This window comes from Leopardus geoffroyi, chromosome B4 (assembly GCF_018350155.1).
Source record: "Leopardus geoffroyi isolate Oge1 chromosome B4, O.geoffroyi_Oge1_pat1.0, whole genome shotgun sequence".
Lineage (NCBI taxonomy): Eukaryota > Metazoa > Chordata > Mammalia > Carnivora > Felidae > Leopardus > Leopardus geoffroyi.
Genome location: NC_059341.1, coordinates 136800885 through 136818889, shown reverse-complemented (window position 1 = coordinate 136818889; position 18005 = coordinate 136800885). Strand labels below are relative to the sequence as shown.

Here is an 18005-nt window from a genome sequence, read left to right as displayed (position 1 = left end):
CTATCCCTCCCTGACCAGTGTCTGTCAAAAACAAATAAATGTAAAAAAAAAAAAATTTTTTTTTTCAACGTTTATTTATTTTTGGGACAGAGAGAGACAGAGCACGAACGGGGGAGGGGCAGAGAGAGAGGGAGACACAGAATCGGAAACAGGCTCCAGGCTCTGAGCCATCAGCCCAGACGCGGGGCTCGAACTCACGGACCGCAAGATCGTGACCTGGCTGAAGTCGGACGCTTAACCGATTGCGCCACCCAGCTGCCCCAAAAACAATGTTTTTTAAACCTAGACTGAACTTGAGTTTAGGAGTTGGGATCCGAGAACCAGGTTTGCCCCTTGGTTTCTGAGATGGAGGGGAGAGGGGATGGGGAGGTCAGAACCGTGGAGAGTCCAGCTCAACCCCACTGAGGACGTGGCTCCACGGTCGGCCCCTGCAGCCTGGGGGCAGAAGCTGGGTGAAGAGCCACCTATTTTCACAGTCTGGGGGCTGAGTGGGGGCAGGTCACCCACCTGGGCCTCCTGGCTTGGCCTCTGTTCATCGCTCTATCCTGGCCTTGGTTTCCCCACCTGTAACCTAAAGAGGATGGACTCGAATTCTCCCAAGAGCCTTCTGGCTTCAAATTCTAGAATAAGGAGAGTGGAGGAGGGCTGGAGCCGTGCTTGCGGGGAGAGCAAGACACACAGAGAGGCTTTCCTGGCCGTGCTCCTGTGCCTCGGTTTTGTCATGTTCCTAGCAGGAGAAATAGATTGACCTAATGGGATTGTTGTGAAAATAAATGGGGGCCAGCCTTTAGGTAGCATTGTGCCTGGTAGCTGCCCCCAAAATGCTGCCAGTCGCCGCTTGTCACACACACTGTCGTGTGATGGCTATTACTGTTAATTACCCCTGTGATCCGTGGAAGGTGGGGGGCAGAAGGAGCTCCCTGTCCCCCCCGCCCCTGCGGCCACACTTGACCAGGTGTTTCCCCCTCCCCCACAGGGGCAGTCGACGTGGACGAGTGCTCGGAGGGCACAGATGACTGCCACATCGATGCCATCTGCCAGAACACGCCCAAGTCCTACAAATGCCTCTGCAAGCCGGGCTACAAAGGAGAGGGCAGGCAGTGTGAAGGTGAGCCCAGCCCAGCCCTCCCCGCTGGACCCTGCGGCTGCCACGGCCACTATACGTGGCTGATGCCCGCCCCCGTGGACACCAGCAGGGGCTGATTCTCCAGCACCCGCACCCCACGGGTGCCAGCGTCACGGGCCTCACTCAGCCTTGGGAGGGAGGCTGGGGGCTTCTTGGGAACCTACTGCCTCCCTGGAGGGAGGAATTTGGAGTCATGGGGTACCTAACTCACCCTGGAATTGAGACTTTTGTTTTGCTGTGTATTAAGTGAGGTGAAGTGTTTAATGATCTATTTGTCCTTCAGTCCCTGACTGGATATGTGGCGGGGGGGGGGGGGGGGGGTGGTAAAGGCCTGGGGTAACCCTCCGCCGGGTCCCAAACTTCAGGACCACCAAAACCACCCCCTGTGGCCTGTAACTCCCCTGAAAGACCTGAGTGGTAGCCAGCCTCGGCCTTTGGGGGCTAGCTCAGGTACGAGAGCTTGGGCAAAGATGTAAATGTGTGCCGTGCCCATCCGTCTGTCCAGCCTTTCCTTTCTTGCACCTGGAGTGCTGGCTTGACTGCTCGGCACTGGAACTGCCTCCCCCAAAAAGCTGAAAGTCGGAGAGACACGAACAGCTTTGGCTGTCGTTGGAGCCAGGACTCTCCAAACTGGATGGAACCCGTGGGTGCATGTGTCAGGGAGGGTCTGACAGGGTGGCTCTGGGGAAACCCATCATCAGGGAGCTGGAAGCAGCTGTCCCCATGACCCACGTGCACACCCAGACGAGAGCCCTTGATCCACATCTTCCCTGTCTGTCCCCACTTGACAGATGAGGAAGGCTGAGGCTCAGAGAGAAACAAGCCCCCAGGTCCCACAGGGCACAGCGAGTACTAAGCCCCAGGTCTCTTAATTGCCATTCCACGGCTCCCTAGCATCTCGCTTTCTTGTCCCCAAGCCCTCCCAGCTTGCTTTCGCAAAGCGAAAGATTCGCGTCGGGAAAGCAACCCGCGAGAATAAGATGTCCGTTCTGTATGAGGCTTTGCGGGAGCTTTCTGCGATGTGGCCGTGCCTCCTTGGGATGCTCACACTGTTCACCCGTCTCACTTGTTGGGCGTCCGCTTGAGGCTGAGCGCCGGGCAGCTGACAGCCTTCTGGATCCTGCCTGGTTTGGCCAGACCTCCGGCCTTGCTTGGGGCCCAGAAGCCTGAGGGGGGAGCTTGGCGCCTACCCACGGACCTCTGGAAGGAGGCCAGGCTGGAGGCAGATAGGGCAGGTCACGAGCAAGAAGCCTGGTGGCACGGGCGGCCCCCCTGCCGGCAGTGCCTGGAGGTTCCAAGTGGCACGTGTGGGGCGCTGCGTGACCATTTCCCGACCCTCCGTTCCCCACTCCGGGTCCAGGGCTCTAGCAAGGGAGGGCCGGGGGCAACCCCCCATCTCTGCTTGTGTAAGCCGCTGACCTGACTTGTCCTCCTCCAGCCCAGCTCCTGCGGTCCCCCTCCTGCCATCCCCCCACCTAGAGGCCCACACCTCGTCTCCTGCCTGTTCCCCTGGAGCCCTTCAGAGTCCGGCTTTAAGCTCTCCACTTGCTTGAGCCCAGCTTGGGAGTTAGACCCGCTGACTCAATGTAAGCACGAGAAAGGAGGAGGCTTGGAAATGCGCTGCTGGAACCGCCAGGGGCCTGGCTGTCTCTCCAGCCTCTGCCCCTCACCTCCTGAAACCCTGAATAGCACCTGTGTCCTGGGCACACATCCACACAGCAGGCTGTTCCGTGTTTCTGAGCCCCAGCTTGAGTCTTTCCCCTACGAGGCGTTCCTTTTCCACCCTTTGTGTCCTGGCCAATTCCTAATCAGGCTTTAGATTTGCCTCCTCTGGGAAGCCCTCCTACACAATTACACACACACCCAGACACACACACACACACACACACACACACAGCCCCATCGTGTATCTCCTCTGACCCCAGAAGCCCCTGGGATTTTCTCCATCATAGCATTTCTGCCTTTGGATTATAATTAAGTGTCTTGTCCTCCCACCGAACTATGAGCTCACTTACTGAGGGTTGGCCATGGGCTCAGCGCTGGGGCCTCCACACTGACGCTGTCACACTTGGGCTCACGGTGAGCCCCTAGATTGCCTTCCAGGTCTGTCCCCATCTCCGCAGCTCCTGGGGCAGGGCCTGGCATGATGCAGAAAAGGCCTAGTCCGAGTTGGCTGTCTTTTGCCCAGACTGGAGTTCCCATCAGATGGTATGCCCACAGAGGGGCTGTGCAGGCGGCCGGGAAGCGTGGAGTGCTGGGTCCACGTGGGAATTCGGTTTTGCCATGGTATCGCCTCCACCCTGTCTGATGAGGGAGGGGAGCGAGAGTGGGCACGGCCTCTGCATGGGAGCGTTGCAGCTGATGTGAAAGTCTAGGTGGTCATTTGACCTCTTGAGCCTTAGTTTACCCTCTGGTTATATGGGCCCAAATACCCCCCACCGTAGGCTGTCCTGAGGATTGAACGACATGCCGTGTAGGGCACCGGGGGCCGGTCACACTGCCTGGCTCACGGCAGACGCTCACTACACAGCATGTGCTCGGGACGCAGATGATGGTGCCATCACTGTCCTTGTCACCATCACCATCATCTGTCTTCAACGCCTTTCAGCGGTTCCGGCTGTGAGAGGCGGTGTGAGCTGGCTCATTTAATGACATCTTGAATGGTGGAGACTTGTGAAAATGGCTCAGTGCTGCCTGCCTCGGGGGTGTTAATTATAGTGCAATCTTGCCCCTCCCCTCAAGGAGCTTTTGATCTGGGTTGGGCCGCATGAGCTGAAATTACATATCAAGGGGAAATTCTGTCTGCTTGGTTTCTTTTTATTTTAAGTAGGCTCCGTGCCCAACGCGGGGCTTGAACTCACGACCCTGCTAACAGCCAGGCGTGCCTAGATCAGTGGAAGTTCTTAATGGACGGGGTCACACGGGTGGTCAATCGGTACCTGTTGAGCTGCCAGTTTCACAGTAAGAAGAAAACTGTTCAGAACCAAGAGGATGCCATTTGGCTGCTCAGTCCCCAGACCTCTGGGAGCGAGTGCTGGCAGGGGCTCTGGGGACCTGAGTGGACGCTGTGCCCCTTGCACTGAGGTTTTCTCATCCTGAGGAGAGTCATCAGTCAGAGTTGATGGAGGCTGCTGGAGTGTTCCCCCAAGGGCCATCAGATGGCCCACCAGCTTCCCCAGGAGGGACCATGCAGACTTCTGGAGGCTTTGGAATCTGGCAGGGAGGGGAGGGGGCCGGCAGGTCACATGCAGTGGTGGCCTGAGGGAGCTTGGAGATCATCCAGATGTTCATTCACTTCCTTGATTTACAGATGGGAAAATGGAGGCCCGAGGAGGCAGGGGTCGTGCCTGAGCTGGGGCCAGGGTCCAGGTTTGGTGGGCCCATTTCTCTCAATGCGTTCTGCAAGGGGTTATTGCCACCTGCGACTCTCTGCTCTGAGAAGAGGGAATCAACAGTCAATATTCAGTTGGGCACAGTGGTTGAAGCCTAGACTCTGGAGCCACACTTCTTGGGTTCAGATCCTGCCTGTGTAGCCTCGGTGAGACTCCCTTTGTTTGTGTATATAGTAGAGGCAATGATAGTATCTACTTCAGAGAGATCGTGTGCGAATGAGATGAGTTAATGTCCACGGAGCATTTGGACGTGGCCTGGTACAAAAGGCACGCCAGGTGAGCCGTACCAGGTGATGGTGATGTTGAGGATGACGATGGTGACGGTGCCTGTGTTGGTGACAGTGATGGTAATAATGACAGTGGTGGTGATGGCCATGTTGACGATGATATTGATCATCATCACGTTGACGATGTTGTCGCTCGTCGCCGATCATCATGTTGTCCGATATACGGAAAGGAGTGAAACTTGGTCTCTTTCCGCCAGTCCCCGGGATCTGACGTGGCTGGGAAATGGGGTATTCTGGCTCACAGGCTGTTCAGATAAACCACACGCATGCCTCCATATCCTCAAAGAGATATAGAGACACACGTGCCATTCGCAGATGACCATTCACCGAGAATGTGCAATGAAAATTACAAGTGACAGAAAGCTCTCCTTTGCTCCACTAAACCGACCGCAGGGATGGCGAAGAGGCCACCACATTCTGCCACAGCAGACATCGGTAATCAGTCATGGCCCCCTCCAGACAGCCGTGTCCACTTTAGATAAAACCTGTTCCTCTCCCTGGACCCCTTCGTCTCGGGTTCTGAGCAGATATGGGGCTGCGAGGAGGTTGGCGCTGGAGCCTTAGGGTGATCGGTACCCTCCCCTAGGGATCTGGTGGACTTTGTTGTTTACGGTGATGAGCAAGAGGGCAGATTCTCGGCAAAGCGTGCCACGTTCTCACTAGTTCTTCGAGGGAAATGGACCCAGGTTATGGGGAGCCCTGTGTGGGGCCGACTGAGCCCCTTACGCCCTTAACTGCTTCACCCCGAAGCTGCTGCTGGTTGTGGAAACCCCTTCGACAAACCGCACTTCCGGGGCCGTCTTGCCACGCGGCCAGTGCGCGTGTGACGATGACCGGGCTTCCCCAGGCTCGGCCGTGTTGCAGCCAATGCCAGAGAGCAACCGTGAAGCCCCGTGTGGTCAGCTGAACCCTGGCAGGGGGGCTTGCCCAGGCCAGGCTGAGGTGCCTCAGGTGGTTCAGAAGGGCTCTGGGCGAGGCGGAGGATAAATCTGTGTTTTCTGGATGATTTGCGTCTTTACAGAACCTCAGGTAACTCGAGGCACACTCACGGATGTGCCCGGTTGGAAGGGACCGGAACGGGCATCCAGGGTAGCCCCCGTGTTTTGCAGAAGACCAGCTGTCTCTGTCACCCTCTCCAGGCCCATACACACCTCAGTTTTGGCCCGCGTCACCCTGAATTTATGTTTCCCCGTGTCTCTTCCTGGGATGTGGGCTCCACAAGGGCGGTGTCCGTGACCTGTTCTGCTCCGTTCCCTGGAAGCCGGTGCCGGGCCTGGCACAGGGCTTGGAAGGCGTCTGCTGAGTAAAAGGGTGGGTGGATGAGTTCTAGCAGTCACCTCCTCCGGGAAGTCTTCCCGGCTGCCCATGTCACCTGTGAGCGTCCCCCCTTCAGAACACCTGTGACACTGGGTTGCAATGACCCAGATGACTTCATTCAGGGCTGGGTACAGAGCCGGTGCCAGTGGACAACAAGTGACCATTATAAATCCCAGGGATACCAGGAAAGAGTTTTACAGGTGAGGAAGCCGCGGACTGAGAAGGGAAGAGGCTAGTCTAGACGGAGTAAGGTTGGGGAAAATGGCCCCTGGGAGGTCAGTCTCTAGCGGGTCACCCAGCTGAGAAGTGGCAGGGCCTGGATCCAATCCGAGTGGGCCACGGGGTCCCAGTTGCAGGCCAGGCTAGCAGCCTGTCTGAACAAAGCAGAAAGAGCTCCTTAGCTAGAGGAGGCTGTGGAGACCTATTCTTATGTTCACATCCCCCCTTTGCTGCCACCAGCTCATCTGAGCAAGGCTCTGTGGATGCGAGGGTCTTGAGCCCACCACCCATCCATAGAGCTGAGAGAAAGCACTCAGCCCTTCGCCTTGAGCTGCTGTCCCTCTCAACCCTTCCCTTCCCAACCGCACCCCAGCATCACTCACTTTTTTACTTCTCACACTTGCCAGCTCCTTCCTACCCCAGGGCCTTTGCACGTTCTACTTCCCCTGCCTCTTTTCATTTAGCTAAGCCCACGCATTCCCCAGCTCACCAGACCCCTGTGCACTGGCCTCCTGGTCTGAATTAGTTGGGCCTGTTTATGCTTGTTCTGCTGAGGGGGCAGGCCAGGGGCGAGGAGGGGGCATTTCATCCCTTTTAAATGCTTCAACTCATTTAACCTTAATTGCTTTGTTTTCATAGACATTTGCTAAGGAAAAGGACCAAATTATAGCTTGAATTGGGTCTTACTAATCTTAATTAAAAGCTCTCGTTTATAATCAGGACCAGACCCCAAACGAGGAGCAAACCGCCCTCAAATGGCTTGTTTAAATAACTAAGACCCTCTTGATAATCACTGTTTAGTCTAACCCAACAGTGCACATCACCCCTTCTATGTGTTACTTAATTTTTAGACTATTTATTCAAGTCGTTTATTCCACTTACAAGTTCCAACTCGGGCCTTTTCCAGAATGCTATAATTAAAACTCTTAGGGGAAATAACTTTTTGTTTGGGCCACGGAAAATCAAATATATTATTATTTTCCCCCTTTTTGTGTGTGAGAAGGAAAAAAAAAAACGACAACCCTATAGGCATCAGAGATCACAAAATTAGCATGTATGTAATGAATATAAATAGCCATTTCCTGAATTTTATGTCCCCAGGGTCCACTTGTCAGTCACTGAAGTCAGGTAGATTACAGGGCATGCTATTAAGCATTTTAACAAAACTCCTAATAACACACCCGGCGATCCGTTTAGTTTAACATCAGCAAAAAAAAAAAAAAAAAAAAAAAAAAATCTTAAAACCAATTGGCCTTCTTAGGGAATAATAATGCCTATGACCTTATTAAATCATTTTCATCAATCATTATTGCACGTTTTATTGGAACTGAAGGTAAAATTCTGCTTTTTGGGAGGCCAGGAAAGGCAGTAGGAGGTGGGCTGGGGGCGGGGGCAGGCTTGGGGAGGGGAAATTCTTCTTCAAGTCTTAAAACGTGCAATTATGCATGCTAACGTGTGCCCCACTGAAGATGAAAGCAGACCAGCAGGCAGGAAGAAGTCAGATGTGACTTAAAATTCCAAGTCAGCTAGCAATTAGACGGCCTTGCTTTTGCAACTGGTCCCAGCTCTGCCTCAGAGCTGAGGCTTCCCGGAGCCCCATGTCCATGTTGAGAAGGAAAAGTGACAATGTCATACCATCGGCCTTTAGGCACTGGAGGCAAGTTGGCCCCCGTGAGCCTCAGTTGGCCCATCTGTAAAATGTGTCCGCTGGACCGGATTCAGTTTGCAACTGAGAATGTTCACTGAGCGCCTACTCTGTGCCAGGCTTGGTGTTGGGCCCAGGACACGTTTTTTCCTGGCCTCGCTGGTCAGTGGGAGAGACAGACTGGGAAAGACGGGAACATAACAGGGTGTGGGGAGGGCAGCAGTGGAAATACAGACCTGACTCGGGGGGTAAAGAAGAGACAGTGGGGATCTCCGCCTCGGGAGGGAAGAAATTAGAGAGGCTCCCTCGGAGAAGCGTTTATGCAGGCTAAGTTAGGAACGCAGACGTTCCTTCCAGCTCTGACGGTCCAGGAAGGCATCCGTAGCATGGATGCAGAGGCCTTTTTTGGTCTCGGCTGACTCAGTAAGTCCAGTGAGCAGCTTAACCTTCCGGAGGCCTCGTTCCTCATCCAGCCAGTCAGACCAATGGTACCTGCCTCCCAGAAGAGCATTTGAGCAGAGGTAAGGGCCTCTGTGCTGTGGCTGAGAGTGTGTCGAAGGCAGCCCAGGGCCTGCGTCTCGTGCTTTCTTTTTCCTCTAAATCCCCATTTCTCCTAGGGTTCGAGGGTCTCTGCCCCCGCCCCCGCCCCCAGAGCCCCAGCCCCCCACCCCCGGGCAGCAGCCCCTCTCCGCCCCTTCCTCTGGGCTCTCTCTCCTCCTCTTGGCCGCTTCTTATGACAGTGGCTGTATTTGTTTTTCCATCTGAGGAATGCTAACCAGAAAAAACCATTATTTCTAAGAAAATAAACTGCGGGCCTGTCGGCCTTTGGATGCTACTGAAATGGATGATGGCCTTTCCCCAAGGCCTTGAGACAAAGAGGGCCAGAGGGCTCGCGTGTGCGCGGGCAAGGTCACGGGGCCTCGGAGGGACTCCGAGGGGGTCCTCCAGATGGGCCGGGGCTGCAGCCCTGGGAGGACAGAGTTTAAAACCCCAGTCAGCCTGCTTGGACTCTGGCCTGGCTAACAGCAGCCGCCAGTATCGATCACTCCCTACTCTCCTCCAGGCTCCAGAATGTACTTTCTCTGGGAGTGGCCATCCTTCCGTGTGGGTGTCCTGCCCCTTGTGTCAGGGGGAGTGGAGCCAGGCATGGGTCCATGGAGAACTGGATGCCGGCCCCGGGTGACCTTGGGCAGGTCTGTGGCCCTCTTGGGCCCTAGTGGGCTGACTGCAAAGTTTAGGGCCAGAGCTAGGAGAGCCCAGGTCCCTTCGGACCCCTGTAGCGGGCAGCTCCTCCTTCAGGGTGCCCCTCGCCACGGTGGCACCTAATGCTGGCTTAGTCTCTGGGGCTGGCAGATAGGCTTGGGCTGGACTGTCAGTCCCCTGTCCCTTCCCACCGGCAGCCCTGGGGACGGGCCCGGGCCTGGCCGGTGTGCTGGTAGGGGAGGCTCTCCTCATATGAGACGGGTTCATCTGTGTCTGGGTCGTCGTCCCTCGCCAGGCTGGCAGCGACTTGTGGCCAGGGTCCGGGCTGAGGGTGAGGCGCCAGCCTGGGGAAGGCATTGGTAGGGAGAGGAGGAGGCGGGGAGGTGCCTTGATCCTCGGTAAGGACCGTGGGCCCTGACTTCCTCGGTCGCTGAGACTGGGAGATTCTCCAGACGGTCGTGGTAAGGTTAGGGGGGCAGAGTCTGGAACCGGCCCGCCTGAGTTCCAGCACTGGCTTTGCCCCTTACTAGCGAGTGGTCGTAGGCGAGTCGCCTAAGCCCTCTGAGCCTCAGTTTCTTTGTCTGTGATGAGGGAAGTTACTTAAGCCTTCCTGCTTGGGCTCTAGTGAGGGGTGAGCCGCTTGCCATTAAGATGGTGTTTGGTGTGGAGTTGCCACTGCTGCTGCTGTTTGTGTTGGAGAGAAACCCCACATTTGGAGAGAAAGAAGGAAACGAACTGCCCCAGGCCAGCGCGGGCTGCCCCCTGCCCGAGCCTCTGAGGTTGGAGTCTTGAGTTCAAGGTGCTGTCCGCCCCTGACTTGCTGATAAGATTAGCTCTTCAGTTCCCCTCTCTGGGCTCAGCTAGCCCTTGATAAAGTCCAGTGGGGGCATCAGAGGGGCTGCGGGGTGCCAGCTTACCCATTCTGAGGGGCGGCTCGGGCTTTCTGGCAGCTCCGTGTTTCTGACTGTCATCCTGTTGAGTTCAGAGGTGGCTGGGCCCGCATAGCAGTCCCTCAGCGCCCGCAGTTTAGCGGGATTTAGGGCTTCTCCTCTGCCTTTTGCTAAGGGGACAGGAGAATGACCGTGCCTCTACTTGGCAGAGGGGACCGACGGGGGCCTCAACTCTGAGCTGGCCGCCCGGGGCCCCTCATCACTTCCATCTCGAACATTCCGACAGGTCAGCTTTCCCTTGACCAGGTTCCGTATCCTTTAGGCTGGATGCCAGAGCCTGGGAAGAGCCCCCGGCGAAGGGTTCAGGGTGTTTGGTGGGGAGAAGGGGAATAATCCACTGCCCCTTGTCCTTTGGTTTGGTAGGAAAATTCCTCCTGGGGCTTGGGAGCCACACACCCGCTGTGAGCCCACACCGGGCAGGTGGTATTTGAGGCTGGCTCGGGACAACGTCCTTCTGGTTTCCCCGTGTCCAGGCAGAGCCCCAGTGACCCAGCCAGCACAACAGATGGCATTAATGTTTTAAAAATTGTAAACAGGGGTGCCTGGGCGGCTCAGCCCGTTAAGCATCCGACTTCGGTTCAGGTCATGATTTCGCAGTTCATGGATTTAAGCCCCATGTCAGGCTCTGTGCTGACAGCTCGGAGCCTGGAGCCTGCGTCGGATTCTGTGTCTCCCTCTCTCTCTGCCCTTCCCCCACTTGCTCGCTCTCTCTCTCTCTCTCTCAGAAAATGAATAAATGTTAAAAAATTTTTTTTAACTGTAAACAACTTTATTGAGATATAATTCACATACCATGCCTTTAAGGTGTACCTACAGTTCATTGCCTTTTGGTACACTTACAGAATTGTGTACCCATTGCCACAGTCAACTACAGGACCTTTTTATCACCCCAAAAAGAAACCCTGCACCTCTTAGCCATCACTCCCCAGCCCTCCAGCCCAAGAAAACCACTCATCTACTCTCTGTCTCAATAGATTGCCTTTTCTGGAGACATCATATAAATGGAATCTTATGATACGTGGTCCTTCGTGACGTAGACAGCATTAACTTTGAGGTCAAGTGGCCTGGCTTATGTTCTGGTTCCACTTGTAGCAGCTGTGTGATCTTGGGCAGGGGAGGCAACTTCTCTGAGTCTTGGTTTCCCCTGCTACAAAACAAAGACGTTGGGACGTACCTCTCCGAGGGGGCATACGTGAAGGGCCTGCCTACCGTCCACACGTTGTGGGGGTCGGTGAACGGAAGCTATGCTCAGGACGATTGCTCATTTGTTCTGTGTTGAGCAGACTTTTGTCGAGCAGGGCTCTGCTACTGCTGAGGCTTACGCTGAACAGAACACGGCTCGTGCCCCAAGGAACTCACAGCCCCAAAGGACAGATACATAGCAAACAAGAGCCGTGGTAGACTCCATGCACGGGGCTCTGGGGCCCAGAGGGGGGGGAGGAGCCCTGTCTGCCAGGGGATCAGTCGAGGTTTCAAGAGGGAGATGACGCTGGGGCGCGTAGGTGTCCTGTGAAGAGGAAGGAGCCCCAGGCTAGGGAACAGCATGATCAAAAGCGTGGTGGCCTGAATCTATGCCGGCCACGGGGGGCGGTCAGCAAGCAGTTTTCGAACCCCATGGTCATCTTGGATCTCGAACTGGGCAGTGGGGAGGGCCTTCCCACCCTCCGGCTGAGCCACGGTCATTGTGTGCAGTTAGGAATGAAAACGTATATAGATTTGTGTTGGTTTTGCGTGACCTCTGACCTTTCCCATAATTAACTGCTGGGCCCACTTCTGGCATTGTCTCCCCAGAAGGGAAACCTGATCAATGGATGCCAGGGGTCCACAGAGAGCCGGGTCTCATTACTCAATCATTACAAACCCAGAGCTTAACCCTGTGCCACCGGAGACAGGAGGCTTAATCCTTCCTGCTAGGCGCCCTGCAAAACTAGCTTCCCTCGAGCGTAATTAGCCAACAAACCGGATTAAGATTTATTCACCAATAAGGACTCAACTTCCTAAGCCATACGTGTCTCCCAGAATGGATGCCTGATCCGAGGGGTGCATGGTTTTTCCTAAAGCCCCCAGACAAAGGAGAAGACATGCTATAGCACCCAGCCAGGGAAGGGGTCTTTGTTAGAGCGTTTGGTCTCCACTGCCTGCAAAGAACGTCAAGGAAAAAAAAAAAAAAAATGCCAGTTTCAAGGAGGAATGAGAAGACGTTTTTCAGTAATGATCTCTGAAAGTGGAGAGCAGGGTGCTTTAAAAATCCTCATTTCGAGAACCTTTCCAGTCAGTCCTGATTCTTAGGAAAAATGCCCTGAAATAGGGTTCAAATAAAACGAGAAGGAGCTCTGACTCATTGCAATACAATCTTTTAGAACCTAGGCACCACCGAATAAATATATATTTTATGGGGCAGCAAGAATCAATTTTGAGTTAAATGAAAAAAAAAAAAAAAAACTATACTCTTCTCATCCGAGTTCCAGTGTTGTTGGCATATAACCAGAGCTGTGGGATCGCACACGCTGCCATTTTAATGCAGGAAAAATGGAACTTTGTGTCCTTTTAAAAAATCCCATAATGAGTGGGTCCTGTGCTGCTTTGCTCTCCCCTGTGAGATGTTGGGAGCTGTTTTCTGTTGAGGAATGAATTTTCACTAATGAAAGAAAATGCGGGGCGCCTGGTGGGGGGCTCAGTCGGTTAAGCGTCCGACTTCGGCTCAGGTCATGATCTCACGGTCTGTGAGTTCGAGCCCGGCGTCGGGCTGTGTGCTGACAGCTCGGAGCCTGGAGCCTGCTTCGGATTCTGGGTCTCCCTCTCTCTCTGCCCCTCCCCCCACTTGTGCTCTGTCTCTATCTCTCAGAAATAAATAAATGTAAAAGGAAAAACAAAAACAAAAAAACAAAAAAAAAGAAGGAAAACGCGGGGCACCTGGGTGGGTCAGTCGGTTAAGCATCTGACTTCGGCTCTGGTCATGATCTCATGGCTCGTGAGTTCAAACCCCGCATCGGGCTTTATGCTGACAGCTCAGAGCCTGGAACCTGCTTCGGATTCTGTGTCTCCCTCCCCCGCTCACGTTCTGTCACTCTCTCTCAAAATAAGCAAACGTTAAAAAAAAATTCTTTTATTTTAAAGAAAATGCAAGGTGGAGAAGGAGCAGGGATGGCTGGGGTGAGCACTCGGGTCAGATCTCCCCCCCCCCCGCCCTTCCCTGCGGTTCCCTCTCACGTGACCCCTCCCCATCACCACCCCTCAACCTCAAGGCTAGGTATGCATGCGGGAAACACAAATAATGATGCATGTGACGTCTCCTTCCCACTTTCTCCCTAGTAACTTTTTGGAGCGCGAAGCACTTTTAAAAAGTCTTCACCTCTTGCAGCCTAAGGATATGGCTCCCACAGGTGCGGTGTCTGCCTTTGAACAAGCCACCGGCCAGAGACAAGGTGCTCAGCCACGCCGTGCCTCAGCCTCCGTGTCAGTGAAATGGGAGTGGCCCTGACACCTGGCTCTCACACAGCCTCCGCCCTCCAATGTCTGCCTCCGTTGTCACCTGGCCATCTTCCTTCTGTGCGTCTGTGTGTTGTTCTTCCGTGGTGTTCTCCTCTTTGTCCCAGCATCCTCTCTGCGGGTGTCCAAATTTCCCTCTTCTTATAAGGACACCAGTCATGAGATTAGGGCCCGTCCCACTCCAGTATGACCTCATCTTAACTTGCTTACATCTGCAAAGACCCTATTTCCAAATCAGGTCGCATTCACAGATACTGGGGGTTAGGGCACCGAAACGTTTTTTGGAATGACACAGTTCAACCCGCAATAATCGTTTTGGAATAAACATCCAGAGAGCTTGGCTCTGTTCCCCTCCATTCCTTCACCCTCTCCCTGCCCCATCTGCCTGTTTCTCATTCTCTGGCTTTTTTTTTTTTTTTCAAGGCTTATTGATTTATTTTGAGAGAGAGAGAGAGAGAGAGAGAGAGAGAGAGAGAGAGTCCCAAGCAGGGCTTGATCCCACGAACTGGGAGACTGGGCCGATACCAAGAGTCGGACGCTTAACCGACCGAGCCACCCAGGCACCCTCATTCTCCGGCTTTAACAGTCCTGAAAAAGTGGTCAGAGCCCGATGGGCATCTCGGAAGCCTGTGTGGCCTTCTCCAGGGCTGGCAGCTCACGGATACATTTATCACAGTCATAAATCCACTTGCTTCGGCAGAGATGATTTTAGCTGATTTGTCTGTGTGTTTATCTCTCATGTATTAAAAAAAAAAAAACAAACATGATTACAAAAGACAAAACTTCAACGCACAGACACAGACCTCAGGGGAGGGGGCGCTTCGTTTGTGAGCAGATATTACAGGCTGATCTCAGAGGCACGTCAGGCCCGGGGATTAAAGGGGAACTGATGGTTCTAAGATGCTTGGATGTGGGGGAATCCTTTGGAGATAAATGAAGGGAAGACGGTGAGCCATAGACATGCCTGCACTCTTCTGCCAAACTGGCATCGACTGTGGCCGACACTATAGGGTGTCCCAGGAAGGAAAGGCTAGAGTTGTTTCATTGATTATTCAGCAATCTCTTTGTAATGCATTATGGGTATAGTGACCAAATAGTTTGTTAGTTTGCGGGTGCAGAGTGTTTTCTTAGTAATTCCAGCATAAACTGGGACTATGCCAAGCAAATTGGGGCATACGATTATGTTAACCAGGGTAAGAGATGTTTTTCGTAGACCTTCCCGCCATTGAAAGAGCCGGTTTCCTTGCATTTTATGGACGTGGTGACTCTAACTGATAGTGTGTTTCCTTCTTCGCTTTGGCTTCCAGGAGGCTCAGAGCCCTATTTGTGGCCCACTTTTTGAAATCGTGCTGGAAATTACCAAACGTAATTTTGCAGGGTTTCGCCAGCTTTCTCTTACTCTTCAGCCCTCATTATTTCCTCCTCCTCCTCCTCCTCCTCCTCCTCCTCCTTCTTCTTCTTCTCCTTCTTCTTCTTCCTAACACCTTATTCTTTTTGAAAATCTTATTGTATGTATTTCATAAGCTGTTTAGATGGATCATGTTTGAAGAAATGGATGGGCGGGTGAATGGAAGACTGGGTAAGGGTGGCGTGTGTGTGCATGTGCGGAGGGATGGATAGGTGTTTGGATCGATGGATGTGGATCGATGGATGGATAGGTGGTTAGGCATTTGGGTAGGTGGATGAGTGAATGGATGTTTAGGTGTTAAGGATGGGTGCCTAGCCTAATATTTAGATGGATGGATGCATAGTTAGACACATGGGCAGATATCGGGCTGCACAATTGGATGGGTGAATAATAGACGATTGGATGAATGGGAGGGTGGTCGGCTATTTAGATGAATAGATTTTAGCATGAATAGACACGTGGAAGGATGAATGCACAAATAGGTGTTTGGATGATGAGATAACACTCTCGCAGCACACGGTGCAGATGTGCCAAGGGTGAAATAAGGGGCATAAAGTAATTTGCCAATGCCTGGCACGTCATGGGCATTCTAACTCATTAGAAAGGACACCGCTTTTTCAGACCGAAAGACCTTCCTTCTGACCCTTCCCCTACCATGTACTGTGTGACCTTGAGCAATTACCTCGCCTCTCTGCACTTTAGTTTGCTCAACCTTCAAATGAAGTTAAAATACCCGCTCCAGAGGGTTGCTATGAAAATTCAATGAGCCCGTGTATGTTTCAGGAGGAAGTATCTGCACACTTCCTTCTGGGGTACAACTTGAGAGAGAGAGAGAGCATTCTTTTACCCGAGCATGGGGTAGAAGTCCTTCCGCTCAATCTGACTGATCCAACCTAAGTCACATGCCCGCCCTAGAACCAGTAGCTGCTGCACGTACTGTATGGGTTGGACTGACCAGGCCCCACCCCCCCAGAGCTGGGACCAGACCATCGTCTCCTGAGTCACTGTTTACACGAAGGAAAGGAGGAAGGGAATGGTTTGGGAGCCGCTGTGTTCAGATCAGATGAGAGATGATGCTGATGCTGAGCGGGTGGTGGGTTGGGTGACCAGTGGGCAGACTGCAACCATGTTAAGGGTGTCGAAAAGCCATGCTTTGGAAGCTGCCGTGATGTTGGTGGAGAGGTGGAAGGATTACAGTATCCACGGGGACAGGGACCCCGAGGGAAGTACAGGCTGATGAATTAAAATCAGGCCGTGTTACCTTTGGAGTGCCCGGGAGATTCAGTGGTTGGATTGGTTTATCTGGGGCTCTGGCAAAAGGTCAGGGCCGCAGAGAATGAGAAGTAACCAACGTCTCCGTCTTATAAACCTATGTGCCCTTTCAAACGTGAAATCTCATCTCTAACTTCAGTGGTATTTAAAATGTCTCAGCGCATTAACTATAATGATTAAGAACAACCCAACTGACTTGCAGAACTGAGTCGGCTTCCCAGCTGACGCTGACGGCCATGGCAGGCGGGTTTGGTGGGAGCTCCTGTCTCCGGCCCCTTTGGGGATCCGGGCTCCTTTGTTATTCCCTCGTCATGGCTGCACCGGTGGGCACAGTCCGGGCTCTGTTTTCGGGCATTTTCGCGCCGCCATTTTCACCGAAGTTATCCCATCTGCTGGCAGCATCACTGGCAGGCAGACGTCTAGACAGTGGTTGGTCATCTCCTGAGTCAGGGAGCTCACTACCTCCTGAGAGAGCCTCTGACCAAATGGACATTTCTACTGGCGAACTCCAATTCGCCCCCGTGGCTTTTCTCCGCTGGGTGCAGCTCTACCCTCAGGACCAGCACGGGGAGAGTATGGAGCTGGGTGTCTCTCTATGCCAGGCCTTTGAGGGAGCAGCCAGGCTTGCCTTCAGAACTCTCTCTTCTTTGGACCGGCTTCCGCAGCCGGAACCTGGCTTCCAGAATCCCATTTTGACCCTGGAGGGGAGGGACTGATTTTTCCCGAGAGACACTTCCGGTTCTCCTTAGCTCGGGCACTTCCGGTTGCCCTGAGCACAGTACTTCCGGTTCCCCCGTGGGGCACTTCCGGCTCCCTTTTCCAGGCCTTCCTGTGTTGCCTGTGGAAGTCGGCCGGGGTGGGGGCTGAGACTGCGAATCCGAGGAGCGTTTGGGCAGGGGTTGCCGAAGCCCAGGCAGAGCTGGGAGAAGGGCAGGTGCCCCCAGGCGGTGCTGGGGGTGGTTCTCCCTGGGCCCCGGCTCCCCCTGCTTGCTACTCCCAGAGATACGGTGGGCTCGTGCCCCATGGGGCTCCCAGGCCAGGCTGCCCGGTTCGAATCCCACTGGTACCACTTCGTAGGTGTGTGACCTTGGGCCGGGGTCTGGCCTCGCTTTCTTTGGTGCCCTTGTAAAGTTGGCATAAGGATAACGGTGTCCCCCTTCCCAAGTTACTGGGTGGTGTGAGGAGGTAATGACATATGGTGTTGCCAGCAGGCCTTGGGGATAGAAGCGGCTCGTTGAATGTTAACTAGGCGCGTTCCTATTATTCTCTGAGGTCTCTCAAATCTCTCTGGAACTCTAGAACTGATAGCCCTTTGACCCCTGATGGGAAATGTTGCAAAAGACTTAAAACAGCGAAAGGGGTGACCTTTACAGAGGCTGTTGGCCATTGTTTATGAGACAGAAGCCTTTGTTACAACAAGGAAACCGGAGCGGTGGAAATCCAGGCTTCAGACGTTGCTGGGGAAGGAAACTGTTTCGGCAGAGTGTGCGGACTTTTCCTTTCACTGCAGAGGCGACGCTTTTGGCGGTGCGCAAAGTTCACGTTACTCAGTACTCCCTGCTTCACACGTAATGAGCTCTGTCTCTGGGAGGCTTTCAGATAGACTGAAGGCAGCCGGCGTGGGGGGATTTTAAACAGGGTCCCCACATGCAGCTATTGGGAGGCTTTTGAGGGAGGCAGCGCTGGGTGTGAATCGT

General features: G+C 53.8%; 1 protein-coding gene across 4 annotated transcripts in view; it reads left to right on the top strand.

The window, feature by feature from the left end:
• Nucleotides 1-18005, top strand: part of SCUBE1 (signal peptide, CUB domain and EGF like domain containing 1) — a 131956-nt gene that overhangs the window by 3237 nt on the left and 110714 nt on the right. For 3 of the 4 annotated variants that reach the window (XM_045465795.1, XM_045465794.1, XM_045465793.1), the window contains exon 2: nucleotides 977-1108. In XM_045465795.1, the coding sequence (XP_045321751.1) occupies nucleotides 977-1108 (132 nt within the window). Of the gene's footprint in view, nucleotides 1-976; nucleotides 1109-17392; nucleotides 17494-18005 lie in introns of those variants that run through there. The other variant, XM_045465796.1, reaches the window with a different exon arrangement.